General features: G+C 37.9%; 2 protein-coding genes across 2 annotated transcripts; one reads left to right on the forward strand and one right to left on the reverse strand.

Moving 5' to 3' along the window:
• Positions 1-1,745: 1,745 nt before the first annotated feature.
• On the reverse strand, positions 1,746-2,129 carry LOC146905722 (uncharacterized). Its single transcript, XM_085728618.1, has one exon. The coding sequence runs from the start codon at positions 2,127-2,129 to the stop codon at positions 1,746-1,748; it is 384 nt and encodes a 127-aa protein (XP_085584744.1).
• A 3,149-nt stretch (positions 2,130-5,278) lies between these two features.
• LOC146905723 (uncharacterized) lies at positions 5,279-8,946 on the forward strand. The gene is made up of 4 exons (XM_085728619.1): positions 5,279-5,507; positions 5,649-6,614; positions 7,541-7,825; positions 8,399-8,946. The coding sequence occupies exons 1-4, from the start codon at positions 5,279-5,281 to the stop codon at positions 8,944-8,946; spliced, it is 2,028 nt and encodes a 675-aa protein (XP_085584745.1).
• Positions 8,947-18,705: the final 9,759 nt, after the last annotated feature.

The following is an 18,705-nucleotide window of genomic DNA, read 5'->3' on the forward strand; positions in this document are numbered from 1 at the left end:
TATGGTGTTACAATAATCATGAACTTCAATACCACAATGATACATGTATAATATTTTATAGAGATGTCAGTCTTACCTCCAACTCCTTAACCCTTAGCTCAAACCAGATCCAACTCCTCCTAAAGATGTCAATCTTATACAAGCTTAAAGAACCTTGCCTCATAAGAGAGTTATTTTTCATAAAGAATAATGTCATCACTAATCAATTGATGTTGTTTTCTTCGAATTGACACAAATGTAATTTGAGTAGTGTTATTTTAATATCACAACTTTAGGGTCTTTTATCTGATTTCTCTTTTTTTGCTGAGGCAAGTTATGAGTTTACAACTCCATAATGGTATTATTGTAGTTGCTTTATATCTTTATTGCATGTATAAGCACCCTTTCCTGTGACGACCCTAAGGTTAATTGATAAATTGATGAGAAGGATGCATAGGTTATAAAACTTTGACGCTCATGTAAGAATGGATGTTTGAATATAGAAAAGTGAAGTATAATGCATAAGTGATCATACTTAGGACATGAAACCCCTATTTATAGTGATGGATCTAGTGTGAGAATCCTAGTTTGCTCCCATTTTCTTTCCGTAGCTTTAATGTGGTTTGTTACGAGGCTAATACGAATATTCAAAGTAATTGAACCAAGATAGAAGAATTGACCAATCTGATTTAAGTGAATTCTCTATTAGTAAGGACGACTCAATGCATATATGAAAGTTTGTTTAATGTACCAAATCCGTGATAGACATAAAAGTCTATTCAGTTCAAATGATGTCCTTGTAAGTAGGAACAACCTGGTAAATATCCAGAAGTGGGTTATGCTTAAGGTGGTGGAGCATGTTAGTGCTCTGATAGGATTGAGGTGGTTGTTGATATATAATAAAGGGTTGTTATCTTAATTTTCACATCAATCCAAGGTGCTATTTCTCTGAAGGTGGTATAAGAGATTGTATCGTGTGCTGCACCATATGAACTTCTGATCACATCAGTGGGTCTTGACTGGCCCCGTTTATTGGTCCTTTGTATCATGTTTTTTAATGGAACGAAAGTTGCTTTTTTGACAAAGAATACTTCCAATTGACACATGGAAATGACCTTAATGACCCTGGCGGTTGTTAACTGCCGCTGGGAAACACGCCGGTTGTTAACTACCGTTGAGTGCTAGCAGTTGTTAACTACCGCCGAAGCTGAATGTAGCGGTTGTTAACTGCCGCTACGTGCTTAACATTTTCCAGAAGCTCATTTCCATCTTCCTTATTTTGTGTCTTTCCTAACCAATTTTAACTTTCATTTTCATCTAAAATTTTTATCAAATAAACAATTGAAAATTCTTCTAAAATTTTCATCTAATAATACCTAAACATATTCATCCAATATTTAACAGGAACATGGTAAAATTAAAACGCAAGAAATAATATAAAACGAACGTACGTATATGTCATATAAATAGGAAAATGTATGGAACATGTCATAATAATACATCATGATCATCATAGTCAAAAAATACATAAAAAATCCTAATACTAATCAGCCCTGCCTACCCTGCCTCTGCTGCCCCCTGCGCCGCCTGGAAATCTGATAAGTAAGGACAGGCTCAGTAGCAGTAACTATCCGCATGACCTCCTGGACAACCTCCTCTTTGGTCATCTCGCCATGCCTGGCCGCAATATCTCGGGCTTTGTGCGCCACATCCCGGACTATCGTCAGTGTGTCAGGCATCTCCCTGGCATGCTCCTCCTCAATGAGCTACTCCACGTTCGCCGGCCTGGGAGGGGATCCCTCATCAGGTGGGAGAATGCGAGGGTGAGAGACTCTGGCATACCAAGCCATGTGGCCAGGAACATGCTGCCATGGTGTCTGACACCCATCTACCCAATCACGTACTAACCATGCCGCAGCGTCCATCAACACAGTGGTCAGCAACTGCGTAGTAGGCACCGGAGGGACAACTGAAGGATGTCTGGGAATGTCCAGGACAAAGGAGAACTGCCTCTTCACCCGCTCAGGCAAATGATGGTACACCCTCTCCTTCCCGCACATGAGCCATCCCGAGTAAGTGTACAGCATCTGAAATGGGTGGACGTCTCTGCGATCACCATAGGTAGAAAACCGGACGTCATCCACCTCCATGCGATCCAGGCGTGAGCGGTAATGGTGCACACTCGTATGGCCTTTGGTAGTTGATGACGGTGCATCAATATTTAGTTTTTAGTCGCATTTATGTCTTTATTATAGCATTTAGAGAGTCAACTGCAATGAATTCATGGTGAAATCAAGCCAAAACAGGAACAAGAGCTCAAAAGAAGAAACTTTGAGAAAACAAGGAAAATTGCCCAAGTATGGAGCATCGTGCCACGTTTGGTGACCTTCGTGGCACGATTGATGAGCGTGGGACAAAGGATTAGCTTCTGGAAATTTCGTGGCACGAAGCAACATGCAACGTGCCACGATGCTAGGTTTTGTCTGCTGCCACGTAGGATTAATGAGACCATCGTGCCACGACCAGCCCGTAATGTGGCACGATGATGGGCTTTTCTGAAACCCTAATTTCTTTCTATAAATATCCAGCTGCTAGCAAAGGTTAGGGTACGGATTATTATTGCGATTTTGAGCACTAAGGACGACAGGAGACAAAGGAACACGCCCTGAATCTAATACCAACACTCTGTTGGTTAGATTTATGTATGTTTTCTCTTGTTATTGCTTATGATTGTTTAGTTATGAGTAGCTAAACCTTTAGTTTGGTTAAGCCATGATGAAACTATTGTAATATATGATTTTGTAGTTGAACTCTCTCTATAATCAATGCTATTCAGTTTTTATTCAGAATTACTTGTGTATTGCTTTTCATGTTATTGTTTTGTATGACTACTAGCCCTAGCTTCTTGCAATCACATGAATTGATCTTAGGAATTGAATGACTACTAGCCCTAGCTTTTAATCCTGAAATAGTAGTTTTGTTTTACTCAACACTAGGAACCTAGAGATAGGAAATTGAGAGTTATGATATATGAATTAACGTTCCAACATCGCTTCCATGGTTATTCAATCACGTTAAGAGATTAATAGGGTTATAACTTAGGAAAGGGTTTTGAGTCAAGAGATTGATCAAAACCACTTAGTTAATTTATCGTAAAAACTGAGTAGTAATTGAGAGTAGAGAGAGGTATACTTTTCATATAGAGCAATAGCGGATTCACCGGCTTAACCATTCATCTCAATATAATTTTCTCTCGCACTTTTTCTATTTTAATTAAGTCTGATAAAACCAAACTTTTCTACCTAGGGCAACCAAATACAAACTTTACACATCCTAACGTATAACGCGCTTGCTAGAATTGAAATTAACACAGTCCTTGTGGATCGATATTTTTTACTACTTCGATAGTTTTTGGTACACTTGCCAGATACCTATCAAATTTTTGGCGCCGTTGCTGGGGACTGTTGGATTATTTCAACAAGGCAATTATGTTATAATTTAGGATTTTTTCAATTTAAATTTCTGTTTTTAAATTTTTCTTTGTTTCAGTAGTCATTCATTATTTTTGTGTCGTGCAGTGCTACTAAGGTATTTTGCTGTTTATGCGAGGTAAACAGAGCTCTGACGACTTAGAGTATGATCCTGAGATAGAAAGGACTGCTAGAGCACTTCGGAAAGTTGTCCGGTTACAAAGGTTATCTCAATCCGTTCCACCGGGTGTACGGGAACCAATACCGGAGCCGACTACTACTGAATCTGAAACTATGGGTGAACCTGTACCACCAAGACCAAAATTGGGAGACTATGGGTTAGCCACTCACCGCAGTCAACTGACCCACACTTTTCAACCAGCTAACCCCGTTGCTTTTGACATCAAGACCACCGTTCTCAACGGTCTTAGAGACAGACAATTTGATGGGACCGAAGCCATGAGCCCACATGAACACTTGAGCCGCTTTGCTGAAACTTGTGAGTTTTGTGTACAACCAGCCACCGTGACTGATGCACAAAAAAAGCTTAGGCTCTTCCCCTTCACTTTGACTGGCAGAGCAAAAAACTGGTTGTTAACTATACCTAATGGGACTGTGCAAACATGGGAGGAGCTAGAGCTTAAGTTCCTCGAGAAGTATTTCCCTATGTCTAAATATTGGGATAAGAAGATGGAGATTTCAAACTTAAAGCAAGGGGAGAATGAGTCACTATATGATGCTTGGGAGAGATTCAATTTGCTTCTTAAGAGATGTCCTAATCATGAGTTCACTGAGAAACAATACCTCCAAATCTTTACTAGGGGGTGACACCAAACACTAGGATGTTCTTAGATGCTTTTGCGGGAGGTAGTCTTAAGAGTAAAACTGATCTTGAAGTTCAAGCTCTAATTGAAAACATGGCTAGCAATGAGTATCGTGCTAAAGCAAAAAAGAAGGAAAGAGGAGTGTTTGGGGTAAGTGATCAAACTGTAATCTTAGCCAACCAAGCAGCCATGAACAAACAAATAGAGACTCTAACTAAGGAGTTCCAGAATTTCACCTTGGCTCACAAGTCACAACAAGTGGCTGCAATCAGGTGTGATTTGTGTGGAGAAGGACATTCTAACGGAGAGTGTGTACCTGAAGGAATTAGTGAGGAAGCCAACTACATGGGAAGCTATCAAAGGCAGAATCAATACTACACTCCACAACAACAACTAAAAAAGCCTTGAGCTCTTGAGGAGACTATGATCAACTTTATGAAGATGACTCAAGGCAACTTTGAAGAAATGAAGAAGAGTCAAGAGGCTGAAAGAAAGAACAATGAAGCCTCTAGAAAGATGCTTGAAACTCAGCTGGGGCAATTAGCTAAGCAATTGGCTGAACAAAACAAAGGGGGATTTTCAGGTAACACGCATGAGAACCCTAAAAATGAGTCTTGTAAGGCTATTGAATTAAGGAGCAAAAAGGTTCTTAAACCTTTAGTTCCCAAGGCTCCCCAGAAAGTAGTAGAGGAGGATGGTGAGATTGAAAAAGAAATTGATCAAGGAGTAGTTGAAAATGAAAGGAAGAAAAAAATAGAGGGAGAAAAAAATGAGAAATTGATAGATGAAGATTCAATTTTGAGGAAGTCTAAGAGCCAATTATTGAAGGATGGAGATCAGCCACAAGTTGTTCCATCATATGTAAAGCTTCCCTACCCTCACTTAGCCAAGAAGAAGAAGAAGGAGGAAGGTCAATTCAAGAAGTTCATGCAACTTTTCTCACAACTCCAGGTGAACATTCCTTTTGGTGAAGCTCTTGATCAAATGCCTATGTATGCTAAATTCATGAAAGACTTGTTGACTAAAAGAAGAAAGCCGAAAAATGATGAGAACATTGCACTTTCAGAAAATTGTAGTGTAATTCTTCAAAAGAAACTTCCATCCAAACTAAAAGATCCCGGTGCTTTTACTATTCCTTGTTCTATTGGACTGGTAGACATTGGTCGAGCCTTGTGTGATTTAGGGGCGAGTATCAACTTGATGCCCCTTTCTATGATGAAAAAGCTGGGATGTGGTGAGCCAAAGCCAACAAGAATGACCCTCACTCTAGCTGATAGATCAATATCTTATCCTTTTGGGGTGCTTGAAGATGTGCTAGTTAAAATCAATGAGCTAGTATTTCGTGCTGATTTTGTAATTTTAGATATGGCTGAAGATGAAGACATGCCACTCATTTTGGGAAGACCCTTCCTAGCAACAGGTCGTGCTTTGATTGATGTTGAGATGGGCCAGCTCGTGTTGAGATTCCACAACGAGCAAGTGGTGTTTAACATTTTTGAAGCCATGAAACATCAAGCTGAAAATGCTAAGTGTTACCGGATCGATGTTATTGATGAAATAGTTGAAGATGCTTCTTGGAAACCTCAACCAACACAACCTATGGAGAAGACACTTGTTAATTCTATAGAAAATGATGAAGATGTTGAAGATGTTGAGGTGAAAGATTGCGTTAAGCAACTTGAGGCAAGCAAAGAACAAATTCAACAACCACCACTTGAAGACATTCTTGGAGAAAAATATGGGGGTTCGGAAACTTTGAACAATGAAAAGGAAAAAAATCCTGAACTAAAAGAACTCCTTTCCCATTTGAAGTATGTCTTCCTTAGCGAGGATTTTTCCAAACCAGCAATCATCAGTAATACGCTGACACCTCTAGAGGAAGAGAAGCTAATGAGAGTATTAAGAAGTAATCAAGGAGCACTAGGGTGGAGCATCTATGATCTTAAGGGTATTAGTCCAGCTTATTGCATGCATAAAATACACATGAAGGCTGAGTACAAACCTGTTGTTCAACCTCAAAGAAGACTAAATCCGACAATGAAGGAAGTAGTCAAAAAGGAAGTACTGAAGTTGCTCGATGCAGGTATGATTTACCCTATTTCAGATAGCTCTTGGGTGAGTCCTGTTCATGTAGTACCTAAAAAGGGAGGAATGACGGTGGTGGCTAATGAAAAAAATGAGTTGATACCTACACGCACTGTCACCGGTTGGATAATGTGCATAGATTACCGGAGATTGAATTCTACAACAAGGAAGGATCATTTTCCCTTACCTTTCATGGATCAAATGTTAGAAAGGTTGGCTGGCAAGCCTTTTACTGCTTCTTGGATGGGTATTCGGGGTATAATCAGATTGCGGTGGCTCCGGAAGATCAAGAAAAGACAGCCTTCACTTGTCCTTTTGGTATATTTGCTTATAGGAGAATGCCCTTTGGGCTGTGTAATGCGTCGGCGACCTTTCAAAGGTGTATGCTCTCCATCTTCTCTGACATGATAGAGAAGAACATTGAGGTATTTATGGACGATTTTTCTGTGTTTGGTAAGTCTTTTGATCAATGCTTGTTTCACTTGAATGCTGTACTTAAAAGATGCACCGAAACTGACCTCGTTTTGAATTGGGAAAAATGTCATTTTATGGTTACCGAAGGTATAGTTTTGGGGCATAAAATAAGTGCTCAAGGGATAGAGGTGGATCAAGCCAAGATAGAGGTTATAGAGAAACTTCCTCCTCCCATTAATGTTAAAGGAGTGAGGAGTTTCTTGGGGCATGCCGGCTTCTATCGGCGGTTCATAAAAGATTTTTCAAAAATTTCCACGCCCCTTTGTAACCTCTTGATCAAAGAAAACGAGTTTGATTTTAATTCTGAATGTTTAAATGCTTTTTCTTTGATTAAAACCAAGTTGGTGACTGCACCAATAATCATTTCACCAGATTGGGATTTACCTTTTGAACTTATGTGTGATGCAAGTGATTATGCTGTTGGTGCAGTCCTAGGCCAACGGAAGAACAAATTTTTCCATGCAATTTACTAAGCAAGCAAAATTTTAAATGAAAATCAAGTTAACTATTCCACCACTGAAAAAGAATTGCTTGCAGTAATCTTTGCATTGGAAAAATTTCGTTCTTATCTAATAGGTTCCAAAGTCATTGTTTTTACAGACCATGCAGCTTTAAAATATCTCTTAACAAAAGGGGATTCAAAGCCTCGGCTGTTGAGGTGGATCCTTTTGTTGCAAGAATTTGACCTGGAGATTCGTGACAAGAAAGGAGTAGAGAATGTGGTAGCTGATCACCTCTTAAGGTTGGAAAATGAAGAAGTGACAAAGAAAGAGAGGGCCATCATGGCCGAATTCCCGGATGAAAAGCTGATGGCTATTGAAGCAAGGCCTTGGTTTGCCGACATGGCGAATTTCAAGGCTGGTAACATAATTCTGGATGACATGGATCAGAACCAGAGGAAAAAGTTTTTTAAGGATTCAAACCACTATTTGTGGGATGATCCTTATTTGTTTAAGGTAAGTGCTGATGGTTTGATCAGACGTTGTGTTGCAGGTATGGAAGCCAATAGTATCATGTGGCACTGCCATAGCTCAGCTTATGGGGGCCACCATAGTGGAGAAAGAACCGCTGCAAAAATCTTGCAAAGTGGCTTCTGGTGGCCCACTCTCTTTAAGGATTGCCAAGAGTTTGTAAAGCGTTGTGATGAATGCCAAAGAACAGGTAATAACTCTAAGAGGAATGAAATGCCCCTAACTGGAATCATTGAAGTTGAACCTTTTGATTGTTGGGGCATAGATTTTATGGTACCATTTCCCGCCTCTTACTATTATCTCCATATACTTGTGTGTGTTGACTATGTTACCAAGTGGGTCGAAGCGATACCATGTGTTGCTAATGATGCCAAAACAGTGGTAAATTTCTTAAAGAAAAATATTTTCACTAGGTTTGGAACCCCTAGAGTCTTGATCAGTGATGGGGGGAAGCATTTTTGCAACCATCTTCTTGAACCAATGCTTAAAAATTTTAATATTAAACATAAAGTTGCAACTCCCTATCATCCTCAAACAAGTGGTCAAGCAGAGGTTTCAAACCGTCAGTTGAAACAAATTTTGGAGAAAACTGTAGCGTCTTCTAGGAAGGATTGGTCTAGGAAGTTAGATGACGCTCTTTGGGCATATAGAACTGCGTTTAAGATGCACCTTGGGATGTCCCCTTATCAGTTAGTTTATGGGAAAGTTTGTCATCTCCCAGTTGAATTGGAACACAAAGCTTATTGGGCTATCAAGGCCCTAAATTTTGATCAAACTTTAGCTGGAAAGAAAAGGTTGTTAAAACTTAATGAACTAGAGGAGATGAGGTTGCGTGCGTATGAGAACGCCGTAATCTACAAAGAGAGAACTAAGAGATATCATGATAAGGGGATAGTGAGGAGAGAGTTTTATATTGGACAACTTGTTTTGCTGTTTAATTCCAGGTTGAAGCTATTTCCCGGGAAGTTAAAATCCAAGTGGTCCGGGCCATTCGTGATTGTAGACATGTCTCCTTATGGAGCTGTGCAGCTGAGTAAGCCTGGTGCACAAGAGACTTTCAAGGTTAATGCACAAAGGCTGAAACCATACCTTGGAGGCGAACTCCCTAAGAATAGAGCGGGAGTGGTATTGAATGATCCTTAGGGGTCATCATAAGTTAAGCTAGTGACGGTAAAGAAGCGCTGGATGGGAGGCAACCCATCGAATTTAGGTCTGCTCAGGTATTGTTTATATTTATTTACTACATTTTACAAAACAAAAACAGCAAAAAGATTTTTATGAAAGCTGAAAGCAAATTTTTTTTTTCATTTGCATCGTGGCACGCCAGTTTCTCATCACTATTTGGAAACTAAAATCATGATGGAAGCCACTGGAAATTTCGTGGCACGAGTGTTTCCAAATCGTGGCACGTTTGCTGGAGAAACTATGATCGTGGCACGATGGTTCTATAATCGTGACGCGATGCTACTTAGAACCAAAGATCATGACATGATTGCTCTCCCGTATATATATACCCATCTCACAAATTTTTCACCATTTTTCATTTCCCCTTCAAAAAACTCTGCCAAAAATTTCCTCTCATTCATCCTCTACCCCTCAAATTCATCCTTAACCAACAAATCTTCATCTTCATTACCCTTAGAAGCATTCAAGCCCATCAATATCTAAAAACCAACCACCCTAACCCCACAAATGACCTCCGCATTCAACAAACATTCTAGAATAACTCGCAACACCCACTCAACCAAACCGCCACCAGAACCTGCCTATGGGAAATCTTACCATGAAGCGCTGGTGAAAGAGAGGGTCGTCTTAAATTCAACTTTGCTCGAGGGAAGGCAGCTAGTGTGCAGAGTGCTAATGAGTTTTATGCCGGCTTGCAAGATGATCCGGAGGCCACTGATGAGGATGAGCAGTGATGGACTTGGAGTCCAATTTTATTTTTCAGCTTTCTATCTTTTGTTTCTTTATTTTGATGTACTTTTTATTCAGTTTGAACATTGTGGTGCTATGTCGGTTTGTTTTAATCCCCCGTTTGTAATGCTTTCCTTTGTTTATTATTAATGAATCTGTTTGTTTGTGGAAATTTATCAGTTTCATAACAGTGCTATACCAATGATATGCCAAAGAGTTCAAGGAGGATGATGCCTGATTCAAAGGGAAGTGTTTGGCAAAGGAAATAGATAGCCACAACTCCCAGATATCTCAACTTGTAAGGTCCATAGCCAAAATTTTATTTTTCCAATTTACATATATGAGTGTTCCATGCAACTGCTGTTTCTACAACTTGCGATATTTCTCTATTTGTTGATTGGTCTTGTTTTGTACACACTAAGGCAAAGTGCTTGGTACCTTGAGCCTTTTTGAGCCTACCTTGATTTATGCAATATTTATCCTTTGTAAAGCCAAATTGAGCCATTAGGTATATATGTTTTTGTTCGGTGACGAGCCATGTTACAAACCTAGAAAGCCTTAGGAATGAATGTCCCATTTGATTGTTTGAAGTTAAGCTATCTAGGTTGTGTGAAATGTTCAAGTTTGGGGTTGCTTCTGGAATTAGTGACTTACTAAGTTTGGGGTGGGGGTACTAGAGAACCAAGAGAAGATGAATTGCAAAATTTTATATTTTATCTCTTGAAAAACAAAGCAAAAAACACTTTAAAATGTGAAGAGAAAAAAAAATGAAAAAGAAAAGAATCTTGTGTATGAGACCAATAATGTTTACATGTCTCAAAAGAATAAGTTCTCTAGTACTCTTCTGTGATAAATTTGAAAGGTAGGAGATTGGTTTTCTGTGATGTTACCAAAGATACCCAAGTAGTATGAGCTTAACTTCATTATTTTATAACACTACTTCCCAAATTATATCCACCTTTCACGTAAGCCCCGTTATAACCCTAAAAGACCATAAAAGTGTGTACTTAACTCTGACTTTGATTGACAGTTTAGAAATTTTTCAAGCTTATGGTAATACAGCAGACCTGCATGATGATTGTGTGACCCTATTCAAACAATTGCGTGGAGTTGTGGATTTGGAGGTAAGAGCTAGGCATCCGGTACATCATTACACCGGAAAGGAGCGAACTTTTTAAGCATATCATTGGTTGGTAAGTTGTTATCTCACTGCGATTTTTCCATTTGCAAATTTGACTCCTTGAGGACAAGGAATGGTTTAAGTTTGGGGTTGTGATGACGGTGCATCAACATTAGTTTTTAGTCGCATTTATGTCTTTATTATATCATTTAGAGAGTCAACTGCAATGAATTCATGGTGAAATCAAGCCAAAACAGGAACAAGAGCTCAAAAGAAGAAACTTTGAGAAAACAAGGAAAATTGCCCAAGTATGGAGCATCGTGCCACATTTGGTGACCTTCGTGGCACGATTGATGAGCGTGGGACAAAGGATCAGCTTCTGGAAATTTCGTGGCACGAAGCAACATGCAACGTGCCACGATGCTAGGTTTTGTCTGCTGCCACGTAGGATTAATGAGACCATCGTGCCACGACCAGCCCGTAACGTGGCACGATGATGGGCTTTTCTGAAACCCTAATTTCTTTCTATAAATATCCATCTGCTTGCAAAGGTTAGGGTACGGATTATTATTGCAATTTTGAGCACTAAGGACGACAGGAGACAAAGGAACACACCCTGAATCTCATACCAACACTCCGTTGGTTAGATTTATGTATGTTTTCTCTTGTTATTGCTTATGATTGTTTAGTTATGAGTAGTTAAACCTTTAGTTTGGTTAAGCCATGATGAAACTATTGTAATATATGATTTTGTAGTTGAACTATCTCTATAATCAATGCTATTCAGTTTTTATTCAGAATTACTTGTGTTTATTGCTTTTCATGTTATTGTTTTGTATGACTACTAGCCCTAGCTTCTTGCAATCACATGAATTGATCTTAGGAATTGAATGACTACTAGCCCTAGCTTTTAATCCTGAAATAGTAGTTTTGTTTAACTCAACACTAGGAACTTAGAGATAGGAAATTGAGAGTTATGATATATGAATTAACGTTCCAACATCGCTTCCATGGTTATTCAATCACGTTAAGAGATTAATAGGGTTATAACTTAGGAAAGGGTTTTGAGTCAAGAGATTGATCAAAACCACTTAGTTAATTTATCGTAAAAACTGAGTAGTAATTGAGAGTAGAGAGAGGTAGACTTTTCATATAGAGCAATAGCGGATTCACCGGCTTAACCATTCATCTCAATATAATTTTCTCTCGCACTTTTTCTATTTTAATTAAGTCTGATAAAACCAAACTTTTCTACCTAGGGCAACCAAATACAAACTTTACACATCCTAACGTATAACGCGCTTGCTAGAATTGAAATTAACACAGTCCTTGTGGATCGATATTTTTTACTACTTCGATAGTTTTTGGTACACTTGCCAGATACCTATCAGTAGTGAGCCATCTCCCAGCACATGGTGTCCGCGGGTCCCAATCCGGGTTACGCTTCCTTGGGTAAGGACCTGACAAATGCTCCAAAATCCATCCCTGCAACAAAATAAATAATAGTCTAACATTATAAATAATAGTCTAACAAAATAAATAATAGTCTAACAAAATAAATTATTCGAGTTAAATATTCAATAAATCTAAAACATTATAAAATAGTCTAACATGATAATAAAATTTATAAAATAAATTCATAAAGAAATTAAGATAAATATTACCATCAAAAGAGTCGCAGAGCCAGCCATCGTTCTGTTATTCAAGATAACAGTATCATCCAGATAATCATAGAGGTAGGCTAAGGTCATCCCTCCCCATGACCACTTCCCAATCGCCCCCAAGTCCGCCATGCAATCAAGATATATCAAGTCGATGTGTCTGTTCGTTTTGTTAGTGAACAGCGCACAACCGACGAGATATAGAAGGAAACTCCTCACACAGCACGCCCTCCTCCTGGCTCTCTCCTGCATCTCCTCCCTCGACTGTGGACGCTCAAGCTGTCTAGCCTCAGTCAGGTGCTCCTCATAAACCCGCTTCAGTGCGGGATAACTGATATGACCAGGAGATTCATCCCTAACCTGATCTCTGGCATCAGCATCTGACATGCCCAACAACCTGGTCATCATATCAATCGATCGGTCCCGATCCATCGACTCATCGTGCTCCAACATGATGCCGTAAATAGGAATGTGCAGAAGATTATGCACATCGTCCAGAGTGATCGTCATCTCCCCCACAGGTAGATGAAAACTACTCGTCTCCGTGTGCCACCTCTCGCACAGAGCACGTATCATGGCATGGGTCACAGTCGAAAACCCAACGTGTATCAAACCATGGAGGCCAGACCCCTCCACAGGCTCCCAAAACCATCTCAAAGCCCCCTCCGGCTTATCAAGCTCCTTCAACCTTTTCCTTGCGTTTACACACTTATAACCCGCTTGATCATGCCACATCTAAAATTCAAATTAAATAAGACATTGTCACTTACGCTACCTAATTTTAATTAATTAAATCACTTACGCTACGTTATATTAATTAATTAAACAATTTACACTACCTAATTTTAATTAATTAAATCACTTACGCTACGTTATTTTAATTAATTAAACAACTTACGCTACCTAATTTTAATTAATTAAATCACTTACGCTTCGTTATATTAATTAATTAAACAACTTACGCTACCTAATTTTAATTAATTAAATCACTTACGCTACATTATTTTAATTAATTAAACAACTTACGCTACCTAATTTTAATTAATTAAATCACTTACGCTACGTTATATTAATTAATTAAACAACTTACGCTACCTAATTTTAATTAATTAAATCACTTACGCTAAGTTATTTTAATTAATTAAACAACTTACGCTACCTAATTTTAATTAATTAAATCACTTACGCTACCTAATATAATTAATTAAAACATTTAAAGAATTTTAAACAATTTAAACACTTACATTATTGTGGTTCACCCAAAGAGGGTTCGCCACGTGCCTCGCGTAGTCGGACAACAATGACGTGGTCTGAGGTCCTCCAGGAAAGGGAGCCTCTCCAGCAGGATAGGGCGGTATCCGCCGAACACGACCACCTCGTCGTGGCTGACGCTCACGCTCAGGCTCACACTCGGGAATAACATTCTGTGCCTCCATATAATCTGCCACAACATCCTCTGGCACCCCCTCATCATCTCCCACCTCCTCATCTTGTGCCTCGGCCTCCGGCTGATAAAACACCCGATCCTCCTCCATCCGATCATATCCACTAAAACCCTCCTCATACACACCCTAGTCATGCGTCGGTGTCAGATCAACCACCTGGGAGGAGTAATCCATATGTGCCTGTGAATCCGACCCCTCTCCTCCCCCTATACTTAAGTCCCTATGTCTCCGAGGCTTTGGAACATATGGACGTTCAACCTCAAGCTCCTTCCGAGCGCTATTTGTCATGGCAACTTTCCCTTTGCGGACCCTACCCTCTCTAATACAATGCTCACGTGCATCCTCCTCCCCAGCCATATCTGTAAAAAAAATACGTGGACAATGAAACTTAGAATCATTCAACAACTTAGAATCAAACTTGGTTATTACATCATTATGACCAAACTAATCAAACTAGGCAAAATAAGCAAAAATGCAAACTTATAATCATTATAACATACATACATTATAAAATTGAACATATTTGCAAAAGAATTACACAAAAAAAGCAATATTTTCTCACTTAGGCATTTCATCAAACACCTTAAGTGCATTTCAAAATACTAGCACAATTAGTGTTAATTCAACATCAAATTCAATTACATTGTACCTAAACCTACTCTAAACAACAATGTCAGCATAAACAATCCATTACAACATCAAATTTTTTACTAATTTGCAATTTCTAAACCTAACCTAAACACTAACATTTTGCTAAAATTATGAAACTACAACCCTAAACAATCTACATTGCATGAAATAGGAATAAAGACACTTACTTGTGATTTACTTGAAGCAAATTGGATGATTTTCGTGCAAATGATTGTTTGGGTGAATTGGTATGCTTTTGAAGTTGTGTTGGATGTGTTTCTGTAAACAAGAAACTGCAGCTTCTGCGTTCTTAAGATGCAGAACTCAGCGGTATTTAACAACCGGCGTGTTTACCAGCGGTAGTTAACTACCGCCAGGGGCATTAAGGTCATTTCCATGTGTCAATTGGAAGTATTCTATGTCAAAAAAGCAATTTTCTAATGGAATTAGCTAGTGGACGGCCCAAAGGATAATTGAGTTGGATCTTCTAGGCCCGTACCATTAAACTAGCCCTTATTAATTTATCAATAAATTTTAGTCAAACTAATTTGTCAAATAACATAATTACTTTCTCATTTTCACTATTAATTGTTTCTTTCCTAAAGAAAGTATTTAATCACTACCAAAAAAATGTATTTAATCATTTTTAATAAAAAAATAATTAAATTTTTTATACGTAAGAAAATTTTAAAAATACACATACTTTATAATAATTAAATATTTCAACATAAAAATATATTAATAAATTTAGTTTTTTCAAAAGGATATAAACTAAAGCAAAGGATATAAACTAAAGCACATTTCAACATTTTTTTTTTGGTAGTGGTCGGGATTTGAACCCCAGACCTTGCATATTTTTATGCATTGTCCAACCAACTGAGCTAAGCTCACGAGGACACATTTCAACATTTTGTGGTCAAATATTTTTCATTGGTAAAAAATACATCATTAAATTCTTGTTTTAGTTTATTATTCGAAGTAATAAGCATAAAATTAATATGTTATGAGTAGTTTATCAATAAATTTTGGTCAAACCAATTAATCATATCACTTAATTACTTTATAATTTTTTTTTGAGAAAATACTTAATAACTTTTATTTTTAATTGTTTGTTTTATAAATAAATTATTTGGTCATTTTTAATAAAAAATAATTCAAACATTTTATATGCAATAAAACATTAAAAATACAAATATTTAATGATAAAATAAATAATCCAACATAAAAAATATAATAATAAATATTTAATTTTTTCAAAAGGAAATTAACTAAACTGTAACATCCCGCTTTTCAGCAATAAGAATTTTACCCGTCGGATGTATCAGAGGTTAAGTAATGAGGAATGCTAAGTACGATAGAATATATTATTATGTAATGTCAGTCAAATACGGGTCGAGCCATCAGTGACAGAAAATGTTTATCAACGATATCAGTGAAGTATGGACTTATGTATCAGTGTCAAGCTAAACACAATTAAGGCCAAGGGCATTTTGGGTATTTGCACGCAAGGAGTATAAAAGCAAGATTGGCTCAAAATAATTCATTTTTCTCATGCTCCTTCTCTCTCTAGGTTTTGAGATAAGATTTTCTCTCTTCCTTCTCTCTAAAACCGCCCCATCAAACATGGATTGTGGAAGCTTCTTGGACAAGAAAACATCAAGAAGAAGAGGTTTTAGCATGATTGGAGGAACTTGGAGTTAGGGTTTGAACTTGGGAAGCTTGGAACTTGAAGAAAACACAAGAATCATGCTAGGTGCGTTCTTAGATAGAACCCACCATTGAGATTATGTGTTAATTTTGCAAGAAAAACATGAATTATGTTAAGTGTTGGAAAATATGAATTTAGCACCCCAAAGCAATTCTTGTTGTTTATAAGTTAAAATTGCCATGAAATATGTTTATTAAAGTCTATATATGTTGCTGGATGTGTATGATGCATTGCAGGATTGAATTGGACGAGTTTTGTGTCAAAATTGCAAAATTTGCACCATAGACCCGAAGAAACTCGCTATTAGCGAAATAATTTCGCTAACAGCGAAATTACCCAGATGAAAGTCGCTATTAGCTAAATTTTCGCTAATAGCTAAATTTCCAGAACCTGCCCAGAAAAAGTTAGCTAATAGCGAAATTCTCTGACTTGGCCTACTTCCTTTTGGCTTGTTGGCCCATTTTAGGGCCGGTGGTGCAATCCGAAGCCTTTCTTTTATCGATTTACATCTTGATAACCCCAAAACAACATCTAATCCATGCACATAACATCAAACGATTCTTGAAATGGAAATCATGGCAAAATTAACATATACATCAAGAATGGTATAAGAGAGTTTAAGCCGATTTACTCGGGTAGCAATGAATTAAGAAAGGGAATGAATGTAGAGCCTCGACTTTGTCGAGAACTAGAAAGATAGCATGAATCCCTAAGTATGACAAGTATAGGAATATGAATGCATATGTAAGTAAGACGCGAAGTGTATTCTCTTCGCATATGAACAAGAATGATTATGCACGCATGTTAAGCCGTGGATTGATAGTTTAATCTCTCCACAATGATTAAGTATGAACATGAATGATCAAGTATGTAGTTTACCGCTAATCGGATCGACCCCGGATCCGAGGTAAATGAGCAAGCATGTATAGGTTAGAAACCTTTCATGACTGATTAAGATTATGACTAAAATGAATGATGTATGTGCCATGTCTCTTGTCATCCACACTAGGTTGGATCTCAAGGGGTTCTCATCATGGGAATGGGATAAGCTCCGCAAGGGGGGCCCGCATGTCACTGAGTAAGAAAGATGTAGGTGTCGTCAGAACGGGATAAGCTCCGCAAGGGGGGCCCGCACTTCACTGAGGGAATCCGATGTGCCTTAGCTAGGTTTTCATCGGTATGTATGGGATTGCACTCGAGGTTACTCCACCCGGGGCTCTCCGTAAAATGAACCAAGATAATGATTGTTTGTTCAACGCTAACATAATGAATGAATGAATATGACTATGTAAGATACGATATGACTATGTATGATATGATTACGATATGATGTTAGCCATGAACAAGTTATGAAATAGGACAAGATAAGAATGTTATACCGATGACGATATTAGGTTTCCCTAATCGTCCGGTTTAGGTCCGTGTCATGATTATGTTATGTTTAGGCCTCAATGCGTTTAGCAAATCTTGGCAAAGCGGTCTTAGGTTCCCTTAAACCGCCATGACACGTATGATGTTAGAAAGACCTATGACAAGTTAAGATGAACCTATGACGGATCTAGTATGCACGACCGTCTAGGAAAGCATGACCACACACGTATAATCAACCGTCAGGTTGTATTGTAGACACATGGTGACCGTAGGTTTCCCCCGAGGTTACCTATAGCCTAGGATTAGGTGAACTCACTGAGACATTATGTCTCATCCCAATTCTTATTTGTTTCAGATAAGCAGGATGATTATGCAAGTTCGTAGCCGGATGGATATTTCAGCAAGTGTTCGTTCGTACCGCTGCAGGATGTCATGGTTATAAAGGATGTATTCTTTATGTATGGACGAGATGTATTATATTATTGTTTGTACGAACGTGATTGTTGTATATAATATTCATTCAAAGTTTTATTGTTGTAAATTTTAATGAATCCAGTACTAAAGATAACACACATGCTAAATTTTCTAGATACGTTTAGTATGGGTGTTACATAAACCATATAAAATATCTTCCTGAGAAACTCGTATTATTTTTAATAAAATTTATTAATTCAACTTTTATTTATATTTCAACTCTCAAGTCAAACTAATAAAAATAAATATCATTTTTAGTAAAATTATTATAAAAATATTAAACCTCTTTCCCTGTTTTATTATTATTATTTTTTATTAATATTGGTATATTAACACTCTAGATCAATTTTGGGAGGTCTATATTAGTCAAATACTTTCTTACTTTATCCTGGTTTTAGTGCTATTTCTTTGCTATATGAAACAAGATTATAGTTAGTACTCAACATCACAATTACAAGGGTAAAATTCTGATCTTGTACCCTAGCAACGCTATTGTGACAGACAGGGGGGGGGGGGGGGTACACTTTTGGATACGTGGAGGCCTATGATTGGTACTTGTGTTTTTTTTATTGGTTAGAT

Source organism: Medicago sativa, chromosome 7 (genome assembly GCF_051527215.1).
Source record: "Medicago sativa cultivar Bolivia chromosome 7, Bolivia_mono, whole genome shotgun sequence".
NCBI classification, from domain to species: Eukaryota; Viridiplantae; Streptophyta; class Magnoliopsida; order Fabales; family Fabaceae; genus Medicago; species Medicago sativa.

Bases quoted from the DNA above. Each gene is read 5' to 3' on its own strand.
- LOC146905722 (XM_085728618.1), bottom strand. From the start codon at position 2,129: ATGGAGGTGGATGACGTCCGGTTTTCTACCTATGGTGATCGCAGAGAC.
- LOC146905723 (XM_085728619.1), top strand. From the start codon at position 5,279: ATGAAAGACTTGTTGACTAAAAGAAGAAAGCCGAAAAATGATGAGAAC. The intron at 5,508-5,648 runs GTGAGCCAAAGC...ATATGGCTGAAG, and splicing joins GATGAAAAAGCTGGGATGTG to ATGAAGACATGCCACTCATT. The intron at 7,826-8,398 runs GTATGGAAGCCA...AGAAAACTGTAG, and splicing joins GATCAGACGTTGTGTTGCAG to CGTCTTCTAGGAAGGATTGG.